We start from the raw sequence: 23,790 nt of genomic DNA, 5'->3' as shown, positions 1-23,790 counted from the left end.
GTAAGGAAAGACAGAGTAAGTTATTTGTGTGAGAAAACTCCGGAAATTTCTAAATGCACTCTGAAATCTTCTCTGCTTCCTCTTGATTCCAAATTAATCCTCCAGACTATGAACCTTCTCCCCACAATCAGATCTGAGAGCCTCTGTGTTCTCAACGTGTTGTCATCTCTTATCTTGAATTATCTTATTGGTCTGTTTAAAGTGATTGCATTTTTCCACCTTTCTATGTAGTCCTGGTACTAACTCTTATAATGTAATATATCTTAGGTTGCTATCATAGACTTTTAACTGTCTTCCCACTCCCAAAAACTTAACCCTTCAGTCCATACTGCACACTACTTTCAGGCCAACTGTCTTATACACAGAAGATAAAAAAGCCTATGAGTTGGAGTCCTGGGCTACTTAAGCAGCTCGTATTCCAGCAGGTCATATTGCGTCTTTGGCTTCATTCTCCTCACTGGAAAAAGGAAGAAACTGGAATAGATCAGTGCTTTCTAAACCTTATAACATATATGAATAATCTGCAGTCATTTTTTTTCTTTAATTTATTTATTTATTATTATTATACTTTAAGTTTTAGGGTACATGTGCACAATGTGCAGGTTAGTTACATATGTATACATGTGACATGCTGGTGGGCTGCACCCACTAACTCGTCATCTAGCATTAGGTATATCTCCCAATGCTATCCCTCCCCCCTCCCCCCACCCCACAACAGGCTCCAGAGTGTGATGTTCCCCTTCCTGTGTCCATGTGTTCTCATTGTTCAGTTCCCACCTATGAGTGAGAATATGCGGTGTTTGGTTTTTTGTTCTTGTGATAGTTTACTGAGAATGATGATTTCCAATTTCATCCATGTCCCTACAAAGGACATGAACTCATCATTTTTTATGGCTGCATAATATTCCATGGTGTATATGTGCCACATTTTCTTAATCCAGTCTATCACTGACGGACATTTTGGTTGGTTCCAAGTCTTTGCTATTGTGAATAGTGCCGCAATAAACATACGTGTGCATGTGTCTTTATAGCAGCATGATTTATAGTCCTTTGGGTATATACCCAGTAAAGGGATGGCTGGGTCAAATGGTATTTCTAGTTCTAGATCCCTGAGGAATCACCACACTGACTTCCACAATGGTTGAACTAGTTTACAGTCCCACCAACAGTGTAAAAGTGTTCCTACTTTTCCACATCCTCTCCAGCACCTGTTGTTTCCTGACTTTTTAATGATTGCCATTCTAACTGGTGTGAGATGGTATCTCTTTGTGGTTTTGATTTGCATTTCTCTGATGGCCAGTGATGGTGAGCACTTTTTCATGTGTTTTTTGGCTACATAAATGTCTTCTTTTGAGAAGTGTCTGTTCATGTCCTTCGCCCACTTTTTGATGGGGTTGTTTGTTTTTTTCTTGTAAATTTGTTTGAGTTCATTGTAGATTGTGGATATTAACCCTTTGTCAGACGAGTAGGTTGCGAAAATTTTCTCCCATTTTGTAGGTTGCCTGTTCACTCTGATGGTAGTTTCTTTTGCTGTGCAGAAGCTCTTTAGTTTAATTAGATCCCATTTGTCAATTTTGGCTTTTGTTGCCATTGCTTTTGGTGTTTTAGACATGAAGTCATTGCCCATGCCTATGTCCTGAATGGTAATGCCTAGGTTTTCTTCTAGGATTTTTATGGTTTTAGGTCTAACTTTTAAGTCTTTAATCCATCTTGAATTAATTTTTGTATAAGGTGTAAGGAAGGGATCCAGTTTCAGCTTTCTACATATGGCTAGCCAGTTTTCCCAGCACCATTTCTTAAATAGGGAATCCTTTCCCCATTGCTAGTTTTTCTGAGGTTTGTCAAAGATCAGATAGTTGTAGATATGCGGCATTATTTCTGAGCGCTCTGTTCTGTTCCATTGATCTATATCTCTGTTTTGGTACCAGTACCATGCTGTTTTGGTTACTGTAGCCTTGTAGTATAGTTTGAAGTCAGGTAGTGTGATGCCTCCAGCTTTGTTCTTTTGGCTTAGGATTGACTTGGCGATGCGGGCTCTTTTTTGGTTCCATATGAACTTTAAAGTAGTTTTTTTCCAATTCTGTGAAGAAAGTCCTTGGTAGCTTGATGGTGATGGCATTGAATCTGTAAATTATCTTGGGCAGTATGGCCATTTTCACGATATTGATTCTTCCTACCCATGAGCATGGAATGTTCTTCCATTTGTTTGTACCCTCTTTTATTTCCTTGAGCAGTGGTTTGTAGTTCTCCTTGAAGAGGTCCTTCACATCCCTTGTAAGTTGGATTCCTAGGTATTTTATTCTCTTTGAAGCAATTGTGAATGGGAGTTCACTCATGATTTGGCTCTCTGTTTGTCTGTTGTTGGTGTATAAGAATGCTTGTGATTTTTGTACGTTGATTTTGTATCCTGAGACTTTGCTGAAGTTGCTTATCAGCTTAAGGAGATTTTGGGCTGAGACAATGGGGTTTTCTAGATATACAATCATGTCGTCTGCAAACAGGGACAATTTGACTTCCTCTTTTCCTAATTGAATACCCTTTATTTCCTTCTCCTGCCTAATTGCCCTGGCCAGAACTTCCAACACTATGTTGAATAGGAGTGGTGAGAGAGGGCATCCCTGTCTTGTGCCAGTTTTCAAAGGGAATGCTTCCAGTTTTTGCCCATTCAGTATGATATTGGCTGTGGGTTTGTCATAGATAGCTCTTATTATTTTGAAATACATCCCATCAATACCTAATTTATTGAGAGTTTTTAGCATGAAGCGTTGTTGAATTTTGTCAAAGGTCTTTTCTGCATCTATTGAGATAATCATGTGGTTTTTGTCTTTGGTTCTGTTTATATGCTGGATTATATTTATTGATTTGCGTATATTGAACCAGCCTTGCATCCCAGGGATGAAGCCCACTTGATCATGGTGGATAAGCTTTTTGATGTGCTGCTAGATTCGGTTTGCCAGTATTTTATTGAGGATTTTTGCATCAATGTTCATCAAGGATATTGGTCTAAAATTCTCTTTTTTGGTTGTGTCTCTGCCCGGCTTTGGTATCAGGATGATGCTGGCCTCATAAAATGAGTTAGGGAGGATTCCCTCTTTTTCTATTGATTGGAATAGTTTCAGAAGGAATGGTACCAGTTCCTCCTTGTACCTCTGGTAGAATTCGGCTGTGAATCCATCTGGTCCTGGACTCTTTTTGGTTGGTAAGCTATTGATTATTGCCACAATTTCAGCTCCTGTTATTGGTCTATTCAGAGATTCAACTTCTTCCTGGTTTAGTCTTGGGAGAGTGTAGGTGTCCAGAAACTTATCCATTTCTTCTAGATTTTCTAGTTTATTTGCGTAGTGGTGTTTGTAGTATTCTCTGATGGTAGTTTGTATTTCTGTGGGATCAGTGGTGATATCCCCTTTATCATTTTTTGTTGTGTCTATTTGATTCTTCTCTCTTTTTTTCTTTATTAGTCTTGCTAGCGGTCTATGAATTTTGTTGATCCTTTCAAAAAACCAGCTCCTGGATTCATTAATTTTTTGAAGGGTTTTTTGTGTCTCTATTTCCTTCAGTTCTGCTCTGATTTTAGTTATTTCTTGCCTTCTGCTAGCTTTTGAATGTGTTTGCTCTTTTCTAGTTCCTCTAATTGTGATGTTAGGGTGTCAATTTTGGATCTTTCCTGCTTTCTCTCGTGGGCATTTAGTGCTATAAATTTCCCTCTACACACTGCTTTGAATGTGTCCCAGAGATTCTGGTATGTTGTGTCTTTGTTCTCATTGGTTTCAAAGAACATCTTTATTTCTGCCTTCATTTCGTTATGTACCCAGTAGTCATTCAGGAGCAGGTTGTTCAGTTTCCATGTAGTTGAGCGGTTTTGAGTGAGATTCTTAATCCTGAGTTCTCGTTTGATTGCACTGTGGTCTGAGAGATAGTTTGTTATAATTTCTGTTCTTTTACATTTGCTGAGGAGAGCTTTACTTCCAACTATGTGGTCAATTTTGGAATAGGTGTGGTGTGGTGCTGAAAAAAATGTATATTCTGTTGATTTGGGGTGGAGAGTTCTGTAGATGTCTATTAGGTACACTTGGTGCAGAGCTGAGTTCAATTCCTGGATATCCTTGTTGACTTTCTGTCTCGCTGATCTGTCTAATGTTGACAGTGGGGTGTTAAAGTCTCCCGTTATTAATGTGTGGGAGTCTAAGTCTCTTTGTAGGTTACTCAGGACTTGCTTTATGAATCTGGGTGCTCCTGTATTGGGTGCATATATATTTAGGATAGTTAGCTCTTCTTGTTGAATTGATCCCTTACCATTATGTAATGGCCTTCTTTGTCTCTTTTGATCTTTGTTGGTTTAAAGTCTGTTTTATCAGAGACTAGGATTGCAACCCCTGCCTTTTTTTGTTTTCCATTTGCTTGGCAGATCTTCCTCCATCCTTTTATTTTGAGCCTATGTGTGTCTCTGCATGTGAGATGGGTTTCCTGAATACAGCACACTGGTGGGTCTTGACTCTATCCAATTTGCCAGTCTGTGTCTTTTAATTGGAGCATTTAGTCCATTTACATTTAAAGTTAATATTGTTATGTGTGAATTTGATCCTGTCATTATGATGTTAGCTGGTTATTTTGCTCGTTAGTTGATGCAGTTTCTTCCTAGTCTCAATGGTCTTTACATATTGGCATGATTTTGCAGCGGCTGGTACTGGTTGTTCCTTTCCATGTTGAGTGCTTCCTTCAGGAGCTCTTTTAGGGCAGGTCTGGTGGTGACAAAATCTCTCAGCATTTGCTTGTCTGTAAAGTATTTTATTTCTCCTTCACTTACGAAGTTTAGTTTGGCTGGATATGAAATTCTGGGTTGAAAATTCTTTTCTTTAAGAATGTTGAATATTGGCCCTCATTCTCTTCTGGCTTGTAGAGTTTCTGCCGAGAGATCTGCTGTTAGTCTGATGGGCTTCTCTTTGAGGGTAACCTGACCTTTCTCTCTGGCTGCCCTTAACATTTTTTCTTTCATTTCAACTTTGGTGAATCTGACAATTATGTGTCTTGGAGTTGCTCTTCTCGAGGAGTATCTTTGTGGCGTTCTCTGTATTTCCTGAATCTGAATGTTGGCCTGCCTTGCTAGATTGGGGAAGTTCTCCTGGATAATATCCTGCAGAGTGTTTTCCAACTTGGTTCCATTCTCCCCATCACTTTCAGGTACACCAATCAGACGTAGATTTGGTCTTTTCACATAGTCCCATATTTCTTGGAGGCTTTGCTCATTTCTTTTTATTCTTTTTTCTCTAAACTTCCCTTCTTGCTTCATTTCATTCACTTCATCTTCCATCGCTGATACCCTTTCTTCCAGTTGATCGCATCGGCTCCTGAGGCTTCTGCATTCTTCACGTAGTTCTCGAGCCTTGGTTTTCAGCTCCATCAGCTCCTTTAAGCACTTCTCTGTATTGGTTATTCTAGTTATACATTCTTCTAAATTTTTTTCAAGGTTTTCAACTTCTTTGCCTTTGGTTGAATGTCCTCCCTTAGCTCGGAGTAATTTGATCGTCTGAGGCCTTCTTCTCTCAGCTTGTCAAAGTCATTCTCCGTCCAGCTTTGTTCCGTTGCTGGCGAGGAACTGCGTTCCTTTGGAGGAGGAGAGTCGCTCTGCTTTTTAGAGTTTCCAGTTTTTCTGCTCTGTTTTTTCCCCATCTTTGTGTTTTTTTCTACTTTTGGTCTTTGATGATGGTAATGTACAGATGGGTTTTTGGTGTGGATGTCCTTTCTGTTTGTTAGTTTTCCTTCTAACAGACAGGACCCTCAGCTGCAGGTCTGTTGGAATACCCTGCTGTGTGAGGTGTCAGTCTGCCCCTCCTGGGGGGTGCCTCCCAGTTAGGCTGCTCGGGGGTCAGGAGTCAGGGACCCACTTGAGGAGGCAGTCTGCCCGTTCTCAGATCTCCAGCTGCATGCTGGGAGAACCACTGCTCTCTTCAAAGCTGTCAGACAGGGACATTTAAGTCTGCAGAGGTTACTGCTGTCTTTTTGTTTGTCTGTGCCCTGCCCCCAGAGGTGGAGCCTACAGAGGCAGGCAGGCCTCCTTGAGCTGTGGTGGGCTCCACCCAGTTCGAGCTTCCGGGCTGCTTTGTTTACCTAAGCAAGCCTGGGCAATGGCGGGCGCCCCTCCCCCAGCCTCGCTGCTGCCTTGCAGTTTGATCTCAGACTGCTGTGCTAGCAATCAGCGAGACTCCGTGGGCGTAGGACCCTCGGAGCCACGTGCGGGATATAATCTGATGCGCCGTTTTTTAAGCCGGTTGGAAAAGCGCAGTATTCGGGTGGAAGTGACCCAATTTTCCAGGTGCCCTGTGTCACCCCTTTCTTCGACTAGGAAAGGGAACTCCCTGACCCCTTGCGCTTCCGGAGTGAGGCAATGCCTCGCCCTGCTTCGGCTCGCACACGGTGCGCGCACCCACTGACCTGCGCCCACTGTCTGGCACTCCTTAGTGAGATGAACCCGGTACCTCAGATGGAAATGCAGAAATCACCCGTCTTCTGCTCGCTCACGCTGGGAGCTGTAGACTGGAGCTGTTCCTATTCGGCCATCTTGGCGCCTCCCCCTGCAGTCATATTTAAAAATCAGATTACCACTGCATTCCCAACCCTGAATAGCTCAATCTTTAACAGACTGTAGGCATTTATTAACCTTTAAAGATCTGCAGACAATTCTTATGAAGCTAGCCTGGCACAGGTTCTTCTGCAGGTTAGCATCATTAGCAAAGGTGGTCAGTTAGTTAACTCTCACCTCTCACATGCTAGGGATCTATTAATATAATTTTCTTACTCAGCAACATACATTGGCTCCCTATTGCCTTTTTAAAAATATCTAAACTTTCAGATAGTGTTTTAGATGGTGTTTCTGTCTTTCAAAATATACTTATTCATTTTTCCATTAATCACTCTAAGGCACGATTTTTACGTTCATAAGAAAAAAAAAGCAAATGTTTACTGTATTTTATTTCACTTGTACTTCCTTGCTGTTGAGTTTCTTTATTCGATTCTCCCACTAGCTTAATTATCTCCAAGGTTTACGTCTCACCTCACAACATTTAACTGAAACTCCTAAAATGCAGGAATTGCTTGCCTTTAAATTTTTTTTTGTCTATTTTATGATACTAAAAAGCATTTGGCCAGGGAGGAGTAAGTCAAATTCATAGCCATGGCTGCCTCTTTGGCCGGGCAGGCTGACTTTACTGGTCGTAGACTGGAGTCAGGAGAATCATTAGATAATAGATAGGAGAAATTGAAGAGCACTAATCAAAAACAAGTTAAGTGGGTCAATAATTATAAACAACCATGTGTAGTTGGTCTTTGTTAAATAAAACTAGTGAAAAACAGTATCCTATATAAAATGTGTAAGAACATCACATCACTTTGCCCAGGACCAAAACTGCTCTTGATGAATTTGGCCTCTAAATTATTCCATTCGTTTTTATTATCACTGCATCTTCAATTCATTGATTACTAAAATAACAAAAAGTAATCAATAAAAACTGTTTTTTAAAAATAATACTGTGTGATCGGTATCTCTTGCACTCTCTGTGACTGAATATTTAAAACCAGTCAGTTAAGTTTGTGCTATTATTGCCATTTTACAGTTGAGGAAGGTGTCTAGAAAAGGACTACGAAATTTTCTTTTGGTCTAATGTCTGTTGAGAAGAGTGAATCTAGGTTGGCCTGACTCTTAAACTCAACACTCTAATGTTCTGTCAATTTTCTGCAAACAAACATCTTCAAATGGTGGCCCTATCTCATCACGCCCACTTCAGTCCTGGCTGCACACTTCAATACTTTCTAAAGCCCAGCTAGCCCAGCTTCCTGATTACTTTAGACACCCTAAAATCTTTGTGTTTCTTCCCACACTGCTCTCTGTTAAGGGACCAGCCCTCACTTGTCCAAGGGGCAAATTCCTCCTAGTCTTTCAGGTCTCAGTGCCAAGCCCTCCCTTCTCTGGACAGCTATCTTCTACCTGAAACACAATGTGCTCATGCTTTTTTTTGAGCATCTGCTCGTTATTTAAATTCTTACAATGTTTTTTATTTGACGTATTTGCATATCTATCTTTCCACTTGACTGTAAGCTTGAACATGTAAGAACATTTCCTCAAAATGGTACCCTCACAACTAGCAGAGTATTTTTCACAAACTTTTGCTCACCAAATTTTCCAGAATGAATATGCCTTCCTTCTGCTTAAAACTTCCAGTGTGTGCTTATTGTCTATTAAATAAAATCAAACTTACTTACCTTTTATTAAATATTCTTCAAGAGTTGGGCCATACCTAAAATTTATTCATTTGTTTCTACATTCACTCAACTAGTGATTCAGTAGAAAATTATTAGACTTCCCTTGAGTGCCAGAAGTAGTGCAGGCCTAGTTTATGGCCACCTATCCTCACAGAGCATAAAATCTAATGGTGGATGCTGAGAATTAGGCTGGAAATCACAATTAAAGGTAAAAAACTATGATACCCTAAAGAGAAACAAGGTGCCCTAGGGGCATGTACCTCTGACATTGTCTCCCCTCAGAGAATCAGAGGATTGCCTGAAAAAAAAAATGCCATCTGGTCTTAGACTTGGAGAATGAACAGAAAGTATAGGAGAATAGGAAGCAAGGAGAAGGTGGGAGACTGGACTAGACATTAAATGAAGAGCAGAGTATTTTAATTGTAATGAGCAAGGTGGGGACAGTATCAGAAGATGAGGCTGAATGAGAAGGCCTAGGTTAGAATAAGCTGAGAGGTTTCATGGTCAAATCTATATATAGGAACACTCTTCATTGTGAAGAATAGAATAGAAAGGACAAAAAGAAGGTTTATAAGGTTCTTGGTGTAATTCAGAAAGAAAGGGTGTTGGCCTGAATAGAAGTAATGAACAATTAAAATTAAGAGTAGTGGTCAGATTCTGAAAATGTTTAGTAAATAAAATCAATGCAGTGTGAATTGAGTTGGGGAATAAGACATACAGAAGGCAGAAGAAGTTTAATATCACCAGGTTTTGCTGCCTTCCCGCACTTGGAAGTTAGGTATTATTTTTTACTATATGGAGGAGGAAATGAAGGATGGAAATAGAAGAAAATTAGCAGTTCAATTTTAAAGGTTCAATTGAATGAGGTTGTGGGAGTATTTTAAGTGACGTCTCATTTTTGGACGTATGGGTTTCCATACGGGATCCACATCTGGGCTGATCCATAAATTTGAGTCATTTATTTATTATTTTAAACTTATAATTGATGCTATGAGAATTTATAGATTATGAAAAGAGGCTCTCAAGCCAAATGTCTTGAATTGTTTTTTATAAATATTATTTTATTTATTTAATTGGCAAATAAATATTTTATATACTTACGTACAAAATGATGTTTGAAATACATATTGTAGAATGCCTAAAGAGCTAAATAACATATGCATTACCTCATATGCTCATCTTTTTTTGTGATTACAGCACTTAAAATTTACACTGTCAAACAATTTTCAAGAATTCATCATTGACTATAGTCACTATTGGTGCAATAGATTTCTTAAACTTACTTCTCCGATCTAATTGAAATGTTGTTTCCTTTGATCAACATCTCCCCAAACTTCCTGCCTCCTCCTAATCACCACCATTCTACCCTCTGCTTTTATGTGTTTAACTTTTTTGAGTCTACACATCAGTGAGATCATATAGTATTTGTTTTTTGGTGCCCAGCTTGGCTTATTTTATTTAATGTAATGTTATCCATGTTCATCAATGTTGTCACAAATGACAAGATTTCTTTCTTTTTTCTAAAGCTGAATACTGTTGCATTATGATACTTTCTCCATCCATTCATCCATCTACAGATACTTAGGTTGATTTTATATCTTGCCTATTGTGAATAATGCTGCAATCATGATGGAAGTGTATATGTCTTTTCAACACACTGACTTAATGTTTAAAATACATACTAAATATTTGGGCTGCTACATCATTTTTAACATTTTTAATTCATTTTAATTTTTAACTTTTTGAGGAGTTTCCTATTGTTTTTCATTATGACTGTACTAATTTATATTTTCACCAACAGTATACAAGAGTTCCTTTTTCTCTACATCCTTTCCAACACTTGTTATCTTTTTTTTTTATAATACCCATTCTAATCATTCTAACAGGTGTGAGGCATTATCTCATTGTGGTTTTAATGTCCCTGGTGATCAGAGATGTTGAGCATTTTGTATAGACCTGTTGTCCATTTATGCATCTTCCTTTGAAAAATGTCTATTTTGGTCCTTGGCTCATTTTGTAATATTTGTTTTCTTCCTATTGAATTGTGTTTCTCATATATTTTGAATATTAATATCTTATCAGACATATGGATTCAAATATTTACTCCTATTCTGTTGGTTATCTCTTCACACTGTTGTTTCCTTGGCTTTGCAAAAGCTTTTTAGTTTGACGTAATCTCATATCTTAATTTTGCTTTCTTTTCCCATATTTTTAGTGTTATATCCAAAAATCATCGTCTATACCAGTGTCATTAAGCTTTTCCACGTTTTTGTGTAGTAGTTTCAAAGTTTCAGTTATTAGGCTTATGTTTTTAATACATTTTGAGTTGATTTTTGTATATGGTGACAGATAAGGGCCCGTTTTCATTCTTCTGCTCTTGGATATTTAATTTTCCCAACATCATTTATCGAAGAAAGTGTCCTTAGCCTATTGTGTGTTCTTGAAACTTTGTCAAAAATAAATTTACTGTAAATAACTGGGTTTTTTTCTGGCCTTTTTGTTTTATTCCATTGATCTCTGTGTTTGTTTTTATGCCAGTACTATGTTTGATTATTATAACTTTGCAGTATGTTTTAAAGTCAGGTTGTGTGCTGCCTCCAGTTTTGTTCTTTACTCAAGGATGCTTTGGCTATTTGAATTTTTTAATAATTCCATATGAATTTTAAGGTGGATTTTCCTATTTCTGTAAAAAATGCCATTGGAGGCTTAATAGGAATTGTATTGAATTCATAGATTTCTTGGGTAGTATAGACATAATAATGTAATATTTTCCAATTCATGAACACGGGATATCTTTTGATTTTTGTGAATCTCAGGCATTTTCTTCTGTCAATGTTTTATAGTTATGAGTATATACATCTTTAACTTTTTGGTTACATTTATTCCTTATTATTTCATGAAATTTTTTATAGCCATTATAAATGAGATTTTTATCATCCAATTTTTTAGTTTGTTGTTATAAAAATGATACTAATTTTTGCATGTTGTTTTTGTATCCTTCAACTTTACTGCATTTGTGTATTAGTTCCAACAGATTTTTCATGGAGCATTTAGGGTTTTCTTAATATATGTAAGATCATGTCATTCATAAACAGGACACATTAACTTCTTCCTCTCCTATTTTGATGCCTTTAAATTCTTTCTGTTGTCTAATTCCTCTGGTTAGGATTTCTAGAATAGCAGCGGTGAAAGTGGGTGTGTTTGTCCTCTTCCTAATCTTTGAAGAAAAGCTTTTATCTTTTCACCATTGAGTATGATGTTAACTGTGTGTTTTCTATAAGTGGCATTTATTGTGTTGTAAACCTCTTTAGGTTAATTGCTTTTCATATGTCTCCACATATTCATTCAGTCAAAACTATATTCATTTACTAAGCATGCAAGTAAGTTAAATAGAACTTCAGAACTCAGGCAGAGTAGACATTCCATTAACTAATCTGGGTACTCTTTGCAAATCTTCACATTCTCTGTTCCAACATCTACATTGCATTTAAAACCAACGTTTTTGTCTTGTCTTCTAAGAAGCCTCTGTAAACTCTCCTCCTGGAATTTTCTCATCTTCTCTGAGTTCCTTAAGCATCTTATCTGTGTTCTCTTAAGAAGCTCTTCATCAACTATCATGTAATGTAGTTTCATGACTTAAGAGTTGGGGCTCTGGATTCTGATCACTTGTACTTCTATTCCTGCTCCGGAGTTACTGTATACTTCATTTTCTTTTCACAGGATTACACTCAATTTCTTAAGTAACTTATCTGTATATGTTTCCTTTTCCATATAAAAGGGGTTAATATACATTTTGCATGGAGTTTTTGTGAAATTTCAGTAAAGCACTTGACCTCATGGGGGTTCAACATACATTATTATTACTGAAAGCCTGTCATGGTTAACTCTATGGAATGTGGTGTAAAAATAGGATTTGAACCCTAATTCATGTGATTTAGGGCAACCTATTATTTAAATGACTTATAAAATTGATAAAATAATAAATATTCTACTGGTTTATTGTGAGGGTCCAGTATACTACTATTTGTAAAGTACTTAGAAGAGAGACTTGTAAATAATAATGATAATTACTGATATGATATAATAATAATAATGATAATTACTGATTTATTATATCAGTATAATAATGATAATTACTGATTTATTATATGAGTATAATAATAATTACTGATTTATTATATGAGTATAATAATGATAATTACTGATTTATTAAATCATTATAATAATAATTACTGATATTGTTAATAATAATGATACTCATATGATATAATGATGATTGTCATTGCTTTATATGAATTCATTTTTTAATCACAAAAAATACATATGAGATGTTACAATTATTAAATGTAACTTTTTCTCCTGTTTTGTAACTTCCATGTGTCTTTCTAATAATGGTTGGTTCATTATTGGCATATGAACTCAAGATAACCTGGAAAATGAGTCTGGTGCTTCTAGGCCAAAATTTTGTTCAATGTCCTGACATGTTTTCTTTAGAAAATGTATTTTGTGTGAAAGCTATCCTTATATTTAGATAAACTAGATAATAATCTTTATAGAGTTAACAGAAGAGAGGAGATATCTGGCTTTTCCACATACAACCTGCTTAAATCATATCTCTTGTATTGAAATAAATGATTTATTACTTTGATATATATATGTGTGTGTGTGTGTATGTGTGTATATATGTGTATATATGTATATATGTGTATATATGTGTGTATATATATGTGTATATATATGTATATATATATGTGTATATATATGTGTGTGTGTACATATATATACGTATATATATATATATATCTCCTGGTAAAAATCTGAATTATACCAAGGAGTAATACATTAACTCAGTATCATATTAATCTACCATAATATTTGTTAAATATTTTCAATTCTAAATTTTGGTTTGAGAAAAGGCGCTGAAGAATTAGGTATCTAGATGCATTTATCCACTTAATGATTAAGTTGGATGTTTACTTATGTATTCAGCAAGCAGATTAAGCACTTTTAAGCATTTTGAGCAGAAAATTGTTAATTAGCACAATTGGGTATAGCTTGTGTGTTAAAAAACACAAATTCAAAGATATAGTTAATTCACCAAGGAAGCTAAATACAGAGAAAAGGAAAGATCCTGCAGTCTAGTAGGAATAATTTACAGTCTAGACAAGAGAATGGACTGTCCTGGGTGCATGCATTTCAGGTAGATCATCATGAGTTTGAGCAAGAGAGAGAAATCTGAATACAATGGATGACCAGGAATTTAGCATTAGGCCCAATGCTGCAGAAAGGAAAAAGACAAGCTATAAAAAACAAACTTAAGTGGCAATGAATTGTTAAACACAGCCTGGTAGGAATTTGATGGGTGAGAGAATGCTACAGGTACAAAGAAATAATGAGTATTTGTTGAAGACATGGTAAGACAGAATGTATTTTCAAGGGTGTTTCACATTACAGAGCTTTGTCTAAAGCAAGGGCAAAACTCTTTAAGCTGTGCCCAGAGTTGAAGGAGTCTTTATATTTCTGATAGAAGACAGCGGCAAAAAAAAAAGGCGTAAGAATTTTGAAGCTATGTTCAAAGGTATCCTTCAGAGTGGATTGGATAACTTGGTGATAAACCACATGCTAAAGAACAACGTGGCTGGACAAACATCTATCCAGACCCTAGTACCTAATACGGATCAAAAGTCGACCAGTGTAAAAAGTAAGACTGGATATTTTACAATGGATATTTCCAATTTTTTAGAATCTGTTCAATTATAAGTCCCATGCAGTGACTTCTGTGATCCCCCATCCTCCTTCCTTTATGAAACTATCATTTTCACCAAACCTATAATTTTTCTTTCAGGGACTACCTTGTCTTTTGTGGGGTGGGATCCAGTTTCCAATCGGCTAAAAGGCTGAATCCTTGGGTTCAGATTGTGCATGGAAATAATTAATAGTAGAGGCTTGTAGTAAGACATATTCAAACCTAAATCTAGATTCTGTTATTAATAATCTGTGTGGCTTCCTGCATGTATCTTAACCTCTCTTGCTCCCTAATCATCAGTCTTACCATCTATGAAATGGGGACAATTTCAGTACTTTCTCACAAGTCTGTGGAAGGTTAGAAACATTGTGTTGGCTGGCATCAACATGCCAATAACTCCCAAGATATTAGCTGTCATCCAGAACTCTCTCCTCTGAGCTCCAGACTCATTTAGCTCTAGATGTATTTTCAACAATTCTGCTCCAGTGTTTCGTTGGCTTCATTAAACTAATGATTACCTAAAAATTAAACACTTTTTCTTCTAAACGAATTTGTTCCAACTTTAATCCCTTTCCATTTTAGTAAAAGAAACTAATATATATCAAATTTCTCCCACCAGAATGCAACTGGTTGCTTTACCAATGACTGGCAGTAATTAGAAGAGGGCCAGGCAAATAAATTTATCACTTTGATATCTATATTTTCCAATAAAAATTCAAATTATGCTAAGGTGTAGTGATTAACCTGATGTCACATAAATTCACCATGCTAGAGTAGTTATGATATTATTTTCAATTTCAAATTTTGATTGAGGAAAAGATGCTAAAAAATTAGGACTCTGGGTGCAGTCATCCATTTGTTCATTAAGTCATGTATTTAGCAAGCATGCTAAGTACTTTTAAGCATTTTGGGCACAAAGATGTTAATGAGCACAAAGATATGGGTATAGGATGTGTGCTAAAAATGCAAATGCAAAGATATAGTGCTTTCCCCAAGGAAACTAAATACAGCAAAGAGGCAAGATTGTATAGTCTAGTAGTATTTACAGTCTAGACAAGAGCATGGACTGTCCTGGGAGTGTCCATTTCAGGTAAATTATCATCATCATAAGCTGTGAGCAAGAGAAAGAGAAATATGAAAACAGCAGGTGACCAGGAAATTAGCATTATTCCCAATGCCACAGAAGGAAGAAGAAAAGCTATAAAAACAAATTTAAGAGGAAATGAATTGCTAAGCACAGTCTGGTATGAATTTGATAGGTGAGAGAATTCTGCAGTTGCAAAAAAAGATGTGTGTTGTTCGCTGGAGACATGGTAAAATAGAATGTATTTTTAGAGGAGTTTCATATTACAGAGTTATGTCTTAGGTGAAGGCAGAACTCTTTAAGCTGTGCCCATAGTTAAAGGAGTCTTTCTATTTCTGACAGAAGACAACCACAAAAAAAAAAACACAGTTAAGATGTTGGAATACCTGGGCAAAGATGTTCTTCATGGTGTTTTTAATTATCTGGCAAAACACGATGTTCTGACATTGAAGGAAGAGGAAAAGAAAAAATATTATGATGCCAAAATTGAAGACAAGGCCCTGATCTTGGTAGACTCTTTGCGAAAGAATCGCGTGGCTCATCAAATGTTTACCCAAACACTTCTCAATATGGACCAAAAGATCACCAGTGTAAAACGTAAGCCTGCATCTAACACAATAAATATGTTAAAATTTCCAGAATATATTCAACTCCAAGGCCCATGCAGTGTTATCTGTGATCTACCTACACTTTCATTTCTAAACTCTCATTTTCAGTAAACATGTCATCATCCTGTTAGAGACCACCTTGTCTTTTATGGGACGGGATCAAATTTCCAATTAGCCAAAAAGCTGTGTCCTTGTGTTTAGACTGTGCACAGAAATAGTTAATAAGGGAGATTTTTTAGTAGGAGATACCTAAACCTAAACTTAGATTCTGTCACATGTGAACTATGCAGCTTCATGCAAGTTTCTTGACCTTCCATTCTCCCTAGTCATCAGTCTTACCACCTGTGAAATGTGGGCAATTCCAGCACTTTCTCACAAGACTGTCTACAGCCAGAAACATTGTAATGCCAGGCACCACATGCCAACATCTTCCAAGATACTAGCTGTCATTCAGGACTCTCTCATCTGAGCTCCAGACTCATTTAGCTCTAGCGGCATATAAAACAATTCTGCTCCAGTGTTTCACTGGCATCACAAAATGAATACAGCTAAAATTAAACGCTTTGTTTTCCAGAATAAACGTGCTCCACTTTTAACCCTTTTCCGCTTCAGTAAAAAGAAGTAACATGCACCAAGTTTCTGCTACCAGAATGTAACTGGTTTCTTCACCAATTAATAAGAGTAATTAATGGAGATCCTGGCACATAGCAGATACTTAATTAATGTGTGATGACTAAACAAATGAAGTATATGCATGCAATAAAAAGAAGTAACATGCACCAAGTTTCTGCTACCAGAATGTAACTGGTTTCTTCACCAATTAATAAGAGTAATTAATGGAGATCCTGGCACATAGCAGATACCTAATTAATGTGTGATGAATAAACAAATGAAGTATATGCATGCAATAAAGAGTGCTTTCTTAATTATTATTTGGGTGCTACAAATTAGAATTTTCCAATGCTTACTCATTTCTGTGAGTTACAAAATTATGATCAGGGAACTACTATAAAATGTTTAAATTTTATAACATTTCAAAACTTTTGACACGGATTGAATTATCAGTATTATTAGAGCCTAAATGTTCTCAGATCCATGTTTTCCAGGGAAGGACTCAATTTGCCATAGACTTTAAACTGAAATCTTCAGCCCTGAACTACTACAGCTTACCAATAATCACATACGATCATGAACATAAAGCAACATAAATTGTTCAAACCTCACTATACAAAATAAACTCCCCTTCTCTATGGGGAAAGTTTCCCCTCAACAGAAACCACATGCTAGTATAGTTGTCCAAGATTTTAGGCAAGGATGCATTCTTATTAATATTTAAACTGGTCTTTTGCAAGTATTTTCCTTTTCCTCAAACCTGGAATGGCATGAGGAAAAAATATCGGTTTTTAAAAATCAGAGATAATGCAACAAATAGGAATCATATTTGTAGCAATACGGGCTTCAAAATGATTTTAGCAATCCCAGATATCATATATGGTGAGCACTAAACTCTAAACTGAATTAGCCTATCTGATCAGCAGAGGCTGTGGCAAGAAGGAGGCAGCTGCAGATCCCTGCAGGAGGGGTCCAGTGGCTCTCTGCACTCTATCTGCATTTGTATTCTCCAGAATGATCGATCCCAGAATACTTTTGAGTACACTGGCACAGCAGACCAGGAAGCTGGGTGGGCTGGGCTATTAGAAGAGGTACAGGCCTTGGCTAGGCCTTTGGATATGGTTATAATTATGAGGGTTTCCAGCAAAGCATTGGATTCTGGAGTGCAGGATAAGAAGAATCCTAGCTATTCATTTGTTATTTAACAAACTGTTTACACACACACACACACACACACACACACACACACACACATATATATATACACACTATATACCGATGATCTGATTTAGTCAGGAGACAACCACCTAAGTCCCTACGTGCTGTGGGAAATTGCTTTACTGATCCTGTACCACTCCACTACTCCCTTTCTTGTTGTGTCAATGTTAAGAGATTCCTGAGCAGATTCCTGAGAGATTCCTGTTTCATTAGATAATAGATAAGACTCCAATTGAAATTTTTATCTAAACTCCTGATTTCCACATTACTCCCTGTTGCACTGCCAGGCTAATAGAAACTCTCTTTGGAAGGAGACTGCACTATAATATTTATTATTTTGTAATAAAATAATATTTTTGTACTAATTCTACTACTGGATATAAGATAGAATTTCTGTCTAATTTCTAATTTTACTGGAAAACACCTGTTCTACACACAGACACATAAAACTCATTAGGAGATGACTGTTAAGTTGGAAGTTCTCCAAACCTTTAAACAGGAAAACATACCCTCAGACCAGGAATATCCCAGGACCCTAGATGTCTTCACATTGGCAGACTTTTCTGAAATGAGAAGAAAAAGCATCTGTCACTGTTTAATCTATGAAAAAAGAGATGCTTAGAAGGTATGGTTTCCTTACACACTTAGAACTTATTGCATTCCCAGAACTCACGCTTTTATCACACTCTTTAGCAAGACATTTACTTTAAAATATTATTAAAAATGAAGAGAAACAAATGATTGAAATATAAAAAAACATGAAATATTAAAAAACAATATAAATTTTATACAGAACAATATTACTTTACTCATGATTCCTATGTCTTGGTTGGGTCACGTAACCAAACATAAAAGTATGCTTGTCCATTTCTTTCATGAAAAGAAATCTTGTTATTAGATCTTACTAAATTCTTCTTTGAATTTGTATACATAAATTCCTTTTTCTTTTCCAGAAGGAGGGCTCAATAATCTCCCAGTTTTTTGCACAATATCGGTCAAAAGAGATCAATATTACATTTCACAAGGGGATAGATCAGAATTACTCAGAAGCAAACTTATCCAAAACAGATATATTATTTCCTCACATTATAAAATATGAGTTGGACAGTGTTGGCTGTCCAGCAGTTTAGAGACAAGATGTTCAGAGTTATGTCAGAATCTCATACAAATATTTGTCCCTTTGACCTTGGACACAGTACTATTGTGTACTGTGTTGTCACTAGACAACCTTTCTTTATAAATAGGTGATTTCACAATTTGTTGAAAGATAACTGAAGCCTATTTCTTCTAGAATAATGATTAATTCACATAAAAGTTGCTTAAAAAATACCAGGATGGTACAGGATTCAATATTCTATTAAGCGTTTGTTGTATACATGTATCTGTATGTGGTGTGAACTAGGAGGGGACTATCAATCCAAAATGGGATGTTGTCCCATCCAGTTTTGTAGCCACCAGACATAACTTGTGGCTAGTGACATATGTTAAAATAATAATATTTTGAATATATTATGTTAAATAAATATATTATTACAATTATTTTTACCTTTTGTAAATGTGATATTAGAAAATTTAATATTGCACATGGAACTCACATTGTATTTGAAATAGCACTCTGACAAGTATTTATTTAGCACACTCTTGCCCAGACACAGCAGAAAGTCCAAATAAATGAATGAGTACCCTAGTGTAAAACCACTGGAAAAATCAAACTGTTTTTCTGAATATAGAAAAGCCAAATTTAACTTTAAATCATCAAGATTTTTTCTCCAGAATAATCGGAATCTATAGTTGCATCTTCTTCTTGGTGGGGTTGTGGGAGTCTGCTTTCTCTATCAGGGAATTCTCACAACACATTTCCTTAAGCTGGAAATTAGGTACAGCTATAACCCCTAAATATAAAGAGTCTTTTCCCTAGGATTTCTCTCTCTCTCTCTCTCAAAGTTCTTAGGTGATAAATTGGGTCACAGAGGCAGAAACCATAATTTATATTTTGTGATATCCCACAGCTCTTCTGCAAATCGAGGCTGGACCACCTGAGTCAGCAGAATCTACAAATATACTCAAACTTTGTCCTCGTGAAGAATTCCTGAGACTGTGTAAAAAAAATCATGATGAGGTGCTGTGCTCTCTGTATGAAATGGGGAAGAAGAGAGAAACAATTGCTTTCATTAAATGCAATGCACATTTTTAAAAATGGGGTCTTGCTCTGTTGCCCAGCCTAGAGTGCCGTGGTGTGATCATAGCTGACTGCTATCTTGAACACATGGGCTCAAGAGATTCTCCAGCCTCAGCCTCCCAAGTAGTTAGCACTACAAATGCACACTACCTTGCCAGGCTGATTTTTTTTTTTAATTTTTGTAGAGATATAGTCTCCCTATGTTGTCCAGTCTGTTCTCCAAATCCTATCTTCATGAGATCCACAGCCTTGGCCTCCCAAAGCACTGGGATTACAGGCGGGAACAACAGTGCCAGCCATAAATGCACAAATACTTAAAGCACTAAATGATGAGGGGGTGGTGACAGTGGTAACCTTTATGATAGATGCTTTCAGCAGGCAAGGGTTCATATGGCTTCAAACAAATACCAGTGCTCATTCAATCCATGATAAAATGTAGCTTTCTCTTTTTTATCATTTATTGATTTTTGTATCAATTTGGGATTTATTACAATTTCAGATATAGCCACAAAATAAAATGTTTATAACATGGCTGAGTAGTAATTGTTTGTACCCAGTTGAAAAGCCTAGACATAAAATATATTTGAAAAGTATAATTAAATCTTGAAAATCATTGTAAGTTTATGTTTTTAAAATAGTACCAAAATAATCATAATACGGAAGGCAAAGAAAATTTGCTATATTTATTTTTACTGGAGCCGATGACAACACCTCTTGGTTTATATGAAATTTGATTTGAACCTAAATATAAGAAATGTTTGAGGAGGTGGAGAAGAAAAAGGAGAAGGAAGGGGGTAGGAATTATTCTAGTTTCCTCAAGATTCTTGAGTGATCATTCCAGATATGTCCCGGTTCTTGCTCTGGGCTCTAGAGAGACAAGAAGGTTGAATAATCATTCCAGATATGTCCTGGTTCTTGCTCTGGGCTCTTGAGAGAGAGGAAGGCAGTGTCTTCTGATAGAGGTTAGGGAAGGGGGCAGCTGCATGAGGTGTTAAAAAAGCAAAATTGTGAGGCATATGGAGGTTGAAAAGAGACTCGGGTAATCAAAGTTGCTTCATCTCCATCTCCTGCAGATCTATCCAATAAAAAAGAGAGAGGACCGCAGACGCCTGGCTCTCATCATATGCAATACAAAGTTTGATCACCTGCCTGCAAGGAATGGGGCTCACTTTGACATCCTGGGGATGAAAAGGCTGCTTCAAGGCCTGGGCTACACTGTGATTGACGAAAAGAATCTCACAGCCAGGGTAAGAACCCCTAAGCCATCTCACACTCATCCATAGGCAACACAGATTCTTCTAATAATTAGTTAGCTTTATAGAAGTTCAACAAGGTTTAACCACCTCTGGGTTCGTGTGCGTGTGTGTGTGTGTACATGCGCACATGCACTAGCAAATGAAATTATTGAACACATAAATCAGTGTCTCTTTTGAGCCTCAAATACCCTCAACTCGATAAAACTAGACAAAATATGATTGGCATGTATTTTCGCAATTGTTACTGAGTTCCAATAAGATCAGGTGATTGGGATGTAGCCCCAAGATTCCACATAAAATCACAGAGTAATGTGTTTTAGGCAGGAGGGCACTCTATTTTTATTTTTATTTATTTTTTGAGACCAAGTCTCACTCTGTCGCCCAGGCTGGAGTGTAGTGGTGTGATCTTGGCTCACTGCAACATTCACCTTCCACAAGCGATTCTCCTGCCCTACCGAGTAGCTGGGGCTACAGGAGCGTGCCACCACGCCCGGCTAATTTTCTCTATTTTTAACAGAGATGGGGTTTCACCTTGTTAGCCAGGATGGTCTCGATCTCCTGACCTCGTGATCTGCCCGCCTTGGCCTCCCAAAGTGCTGGAATTACAGCGTGAGCCACCGCACCCGGCCCAGGAGTGCACTCTTAAAACAAATATTAAATCCAAACTTTGGGGCCAAGAGCTTTTCCTGATACTATGGATAAGTCTGTAAATGATACGAGAAGTTTCAAATTGCAAGGATCTAGGTTAGAGTGGAGGTAAAATCTCACAATATAAGCGAAACCGGACAATTTCAGATAATGAGTGTGTGTATCTGTCTATATAAGAATAACAAGAGAATCCAAAGTAAGCAAAAAGGAAACATGAGAGAGAATGTTGGATGGGGTGCGATGTTTTTGGGTTGGTCCAGAAAAGCCTCTGTGGGGAGAGAACACAGGAGTTGGACGGCACTACCGGAAGGAATGGAATGGCTCTGGGAAGATGCGAATGCAGCGCCTTCCCAGTAGGGGGCGCTACCTGTGAAAGAGCTGAACTGAAAATGAAACTGGCACATGTGAGGCACAAGAGAAGATCAGTGTGACTAGAGATTGAAGCACAACAGACATAGTATAAGGATGAGTATGGTCAGGCCAGAAGATTGATTTTATTCTAAGCAACGTACGTTGGGTCTTACAAGGACCCAACGTACCATGTGATGCGTTTATAACACATGACTCTTGTTAGGAGAGAAAAGATTGAGATTAAAAAAAGTAATATAAGTAACATATAAAAATATACAATATATTAAGACAGTGTATGGTGTGTCAGCAGGGAGAAAAAGTAGGAACCCACAGCCCCATTACAAAGGAAAAAAAAACAAAACATAAAAACATAAAACTGCTGTCATGACTGAGTAAGCGCTATGTGAAGCACCACGACCCGGATGTTACATATGTTTCTTGTTTCGCTCATGGTAAATCTAGGAGGTCCTATTAATTGTGATGCTTCTCTGACTGAAGTTAGACATTGCTCTTTTATAGGATATGGAGTCAGCGCTGAGGGCATTTGCTGCCAGACCAGAGCACAAGTCCTCTGACAGCACGTTCTTGGTACTCATGTCTCATGGCATCCTAGAGGGAATCTGTGGAACTGCGCATAAAAAGAAAAAACCGGATGTGCTGCTTTATGACACTATCTTCCAGATATTCAACAACCGCAACTGCCTCAGTCTAAAGGACAAACCCAAGGTCATCATTGTCCAGGCCTGCAGAGGTGGTGAGTGCTGAGGCTGAACATCTAACAGTTTTGAAGGTGTATGCAGAGGATTGTGATGTTTGGTTTATATTTAGGGGAAACAATGTTAGACCCCATCCAGTGCAAATAAAGTACATTGAATTATGAAGAAACTCTACCTAAGGGGCTGATATAATGAGAAATTGTCTCATCAGTGGAGAAATTTCTGTACAATTTTATCCACGGTGATAGTGGTGAAGGAAGTGAAGGAAGTGGTGAAGGAGATCATCAGAATCCCTAAATCAAAGTTAAACAGAAATATTCAAACTTTGAAATGGAATCATTTACATGATAGTTTGATTTGTAAATGATTTACAGACATATTGACATTATGTGGTTTCTGAAGAATTTGCACTTGAAACTGAAGTTATTATGTGATACAAGCACCCTATTTATTCACAATTATTGAAGGGAAAATGAGTTGGGAGTTAAGGAAACTTGAGGGGATTTAAGTCAATCTTCTCTCCCCCTCTTTTTATTCCTGACTTCCAATTACCTCATGACTATTGGGATGTATATTTTGTTTTGTTTCTTTAAGAAAGCAGCAATAATTTAACTGAAAACTGGTAATGACATGATAAATTCACTATTAATTTACACATTGCTGAATGACACTAGAGACAAAGCAAAATGTGTGTGTGTGTTTGCATGTGTGTGGGTCTGTATGTATGTATGAAATTAGTTAGAAAGAACACTGAAAAATAACAAGGTGGGCAATTGTGATAGCCATGCTAAGTGAGGCACATCAGTGTATAAAAAGTTGATGTCTCTTGATCCAACCCAAATGCCCATCAATGATAGATAGACTGGACAAAGAAAATGTGGTACACATATCCCATGGAATACTGTGTAGCCCTAAAAGGAATGAGATCATGTCCTTTGCAGGGACATGAATGAAGCTGGAAGCTATCATCCTCAGCAAATTAACACAGGAACAGAAAACCAAACACCACTTGTTCTCACTTATAAGTGAGGGTTGAACAATGAGAATACATGGACACAGGGAGGGGAACATCACACACCGGGGCCAGTCGGGGGGTGGGCGACAAGGGGAAGGAGAGCC

At 37.2% G+C, this 23,790-nt stretch overlaps 1 protein-coding gene across 4 annotated transcripts in view; it reads left to right on the top strand.

Moving 5' to 3' along the window:
* Positions 1-23,790, top strand: part of CASP5 (caspase 5) — a 41,606-nt gene that overhangs the window by 4,063 nt on the left and 13,753 nt on the right. For 2 of the 4 annotated variants that reach the window (XM_024347394.3, XM_063784474.1), the window contains exons 2-6: positions 13,781-13,954; positions 15,426-15,680; positions 19,531-19,640; positions 20,774-20,947; positions 22,475-22,709. In XM_024347394.3, coding sequence (XP_024203162.3) covers positions 13,822-13,954; positions 15,426-15,680; positions 19,531-19,640; positions 20,774-20,947; positions 22,475-22,709 — 907 coding nt within the window. In that variant the 5' untranslated portion in view covers positions 13,781-13,821. The remainder of the gene's footprint in view (positions 1-13,780; positions 13,955-15,425; positions 15,681-19,530; positions 19,641-20,773; positions 20,948-22,474; positions 22,710-23,790) is intronic. The other 2 variants (XM_063784476.1, XM_063784475.1) reach the window with 2 other exon arrangements.

The sequence above is a fragment of the Pan troglodytes genome, chromosome 9 (genome assembly GCF_028858775.2).
Source record: "Pan troglodytes isolate AG18354 chromosome 9, NHGRI_mPanTro3-v2.0_pri, whole genome shotgun sequence".
Taxonomy (NCBI): Eukaryota; Metazoa; Chordata; class Mammalia; order Primates; family Hominidae; genus Pan; species Pan troglodytes.
Note: the sequence above shows the minus strand (reverse complement) of the source record. Positions and strands in the feature narration are given on the sequence as shown.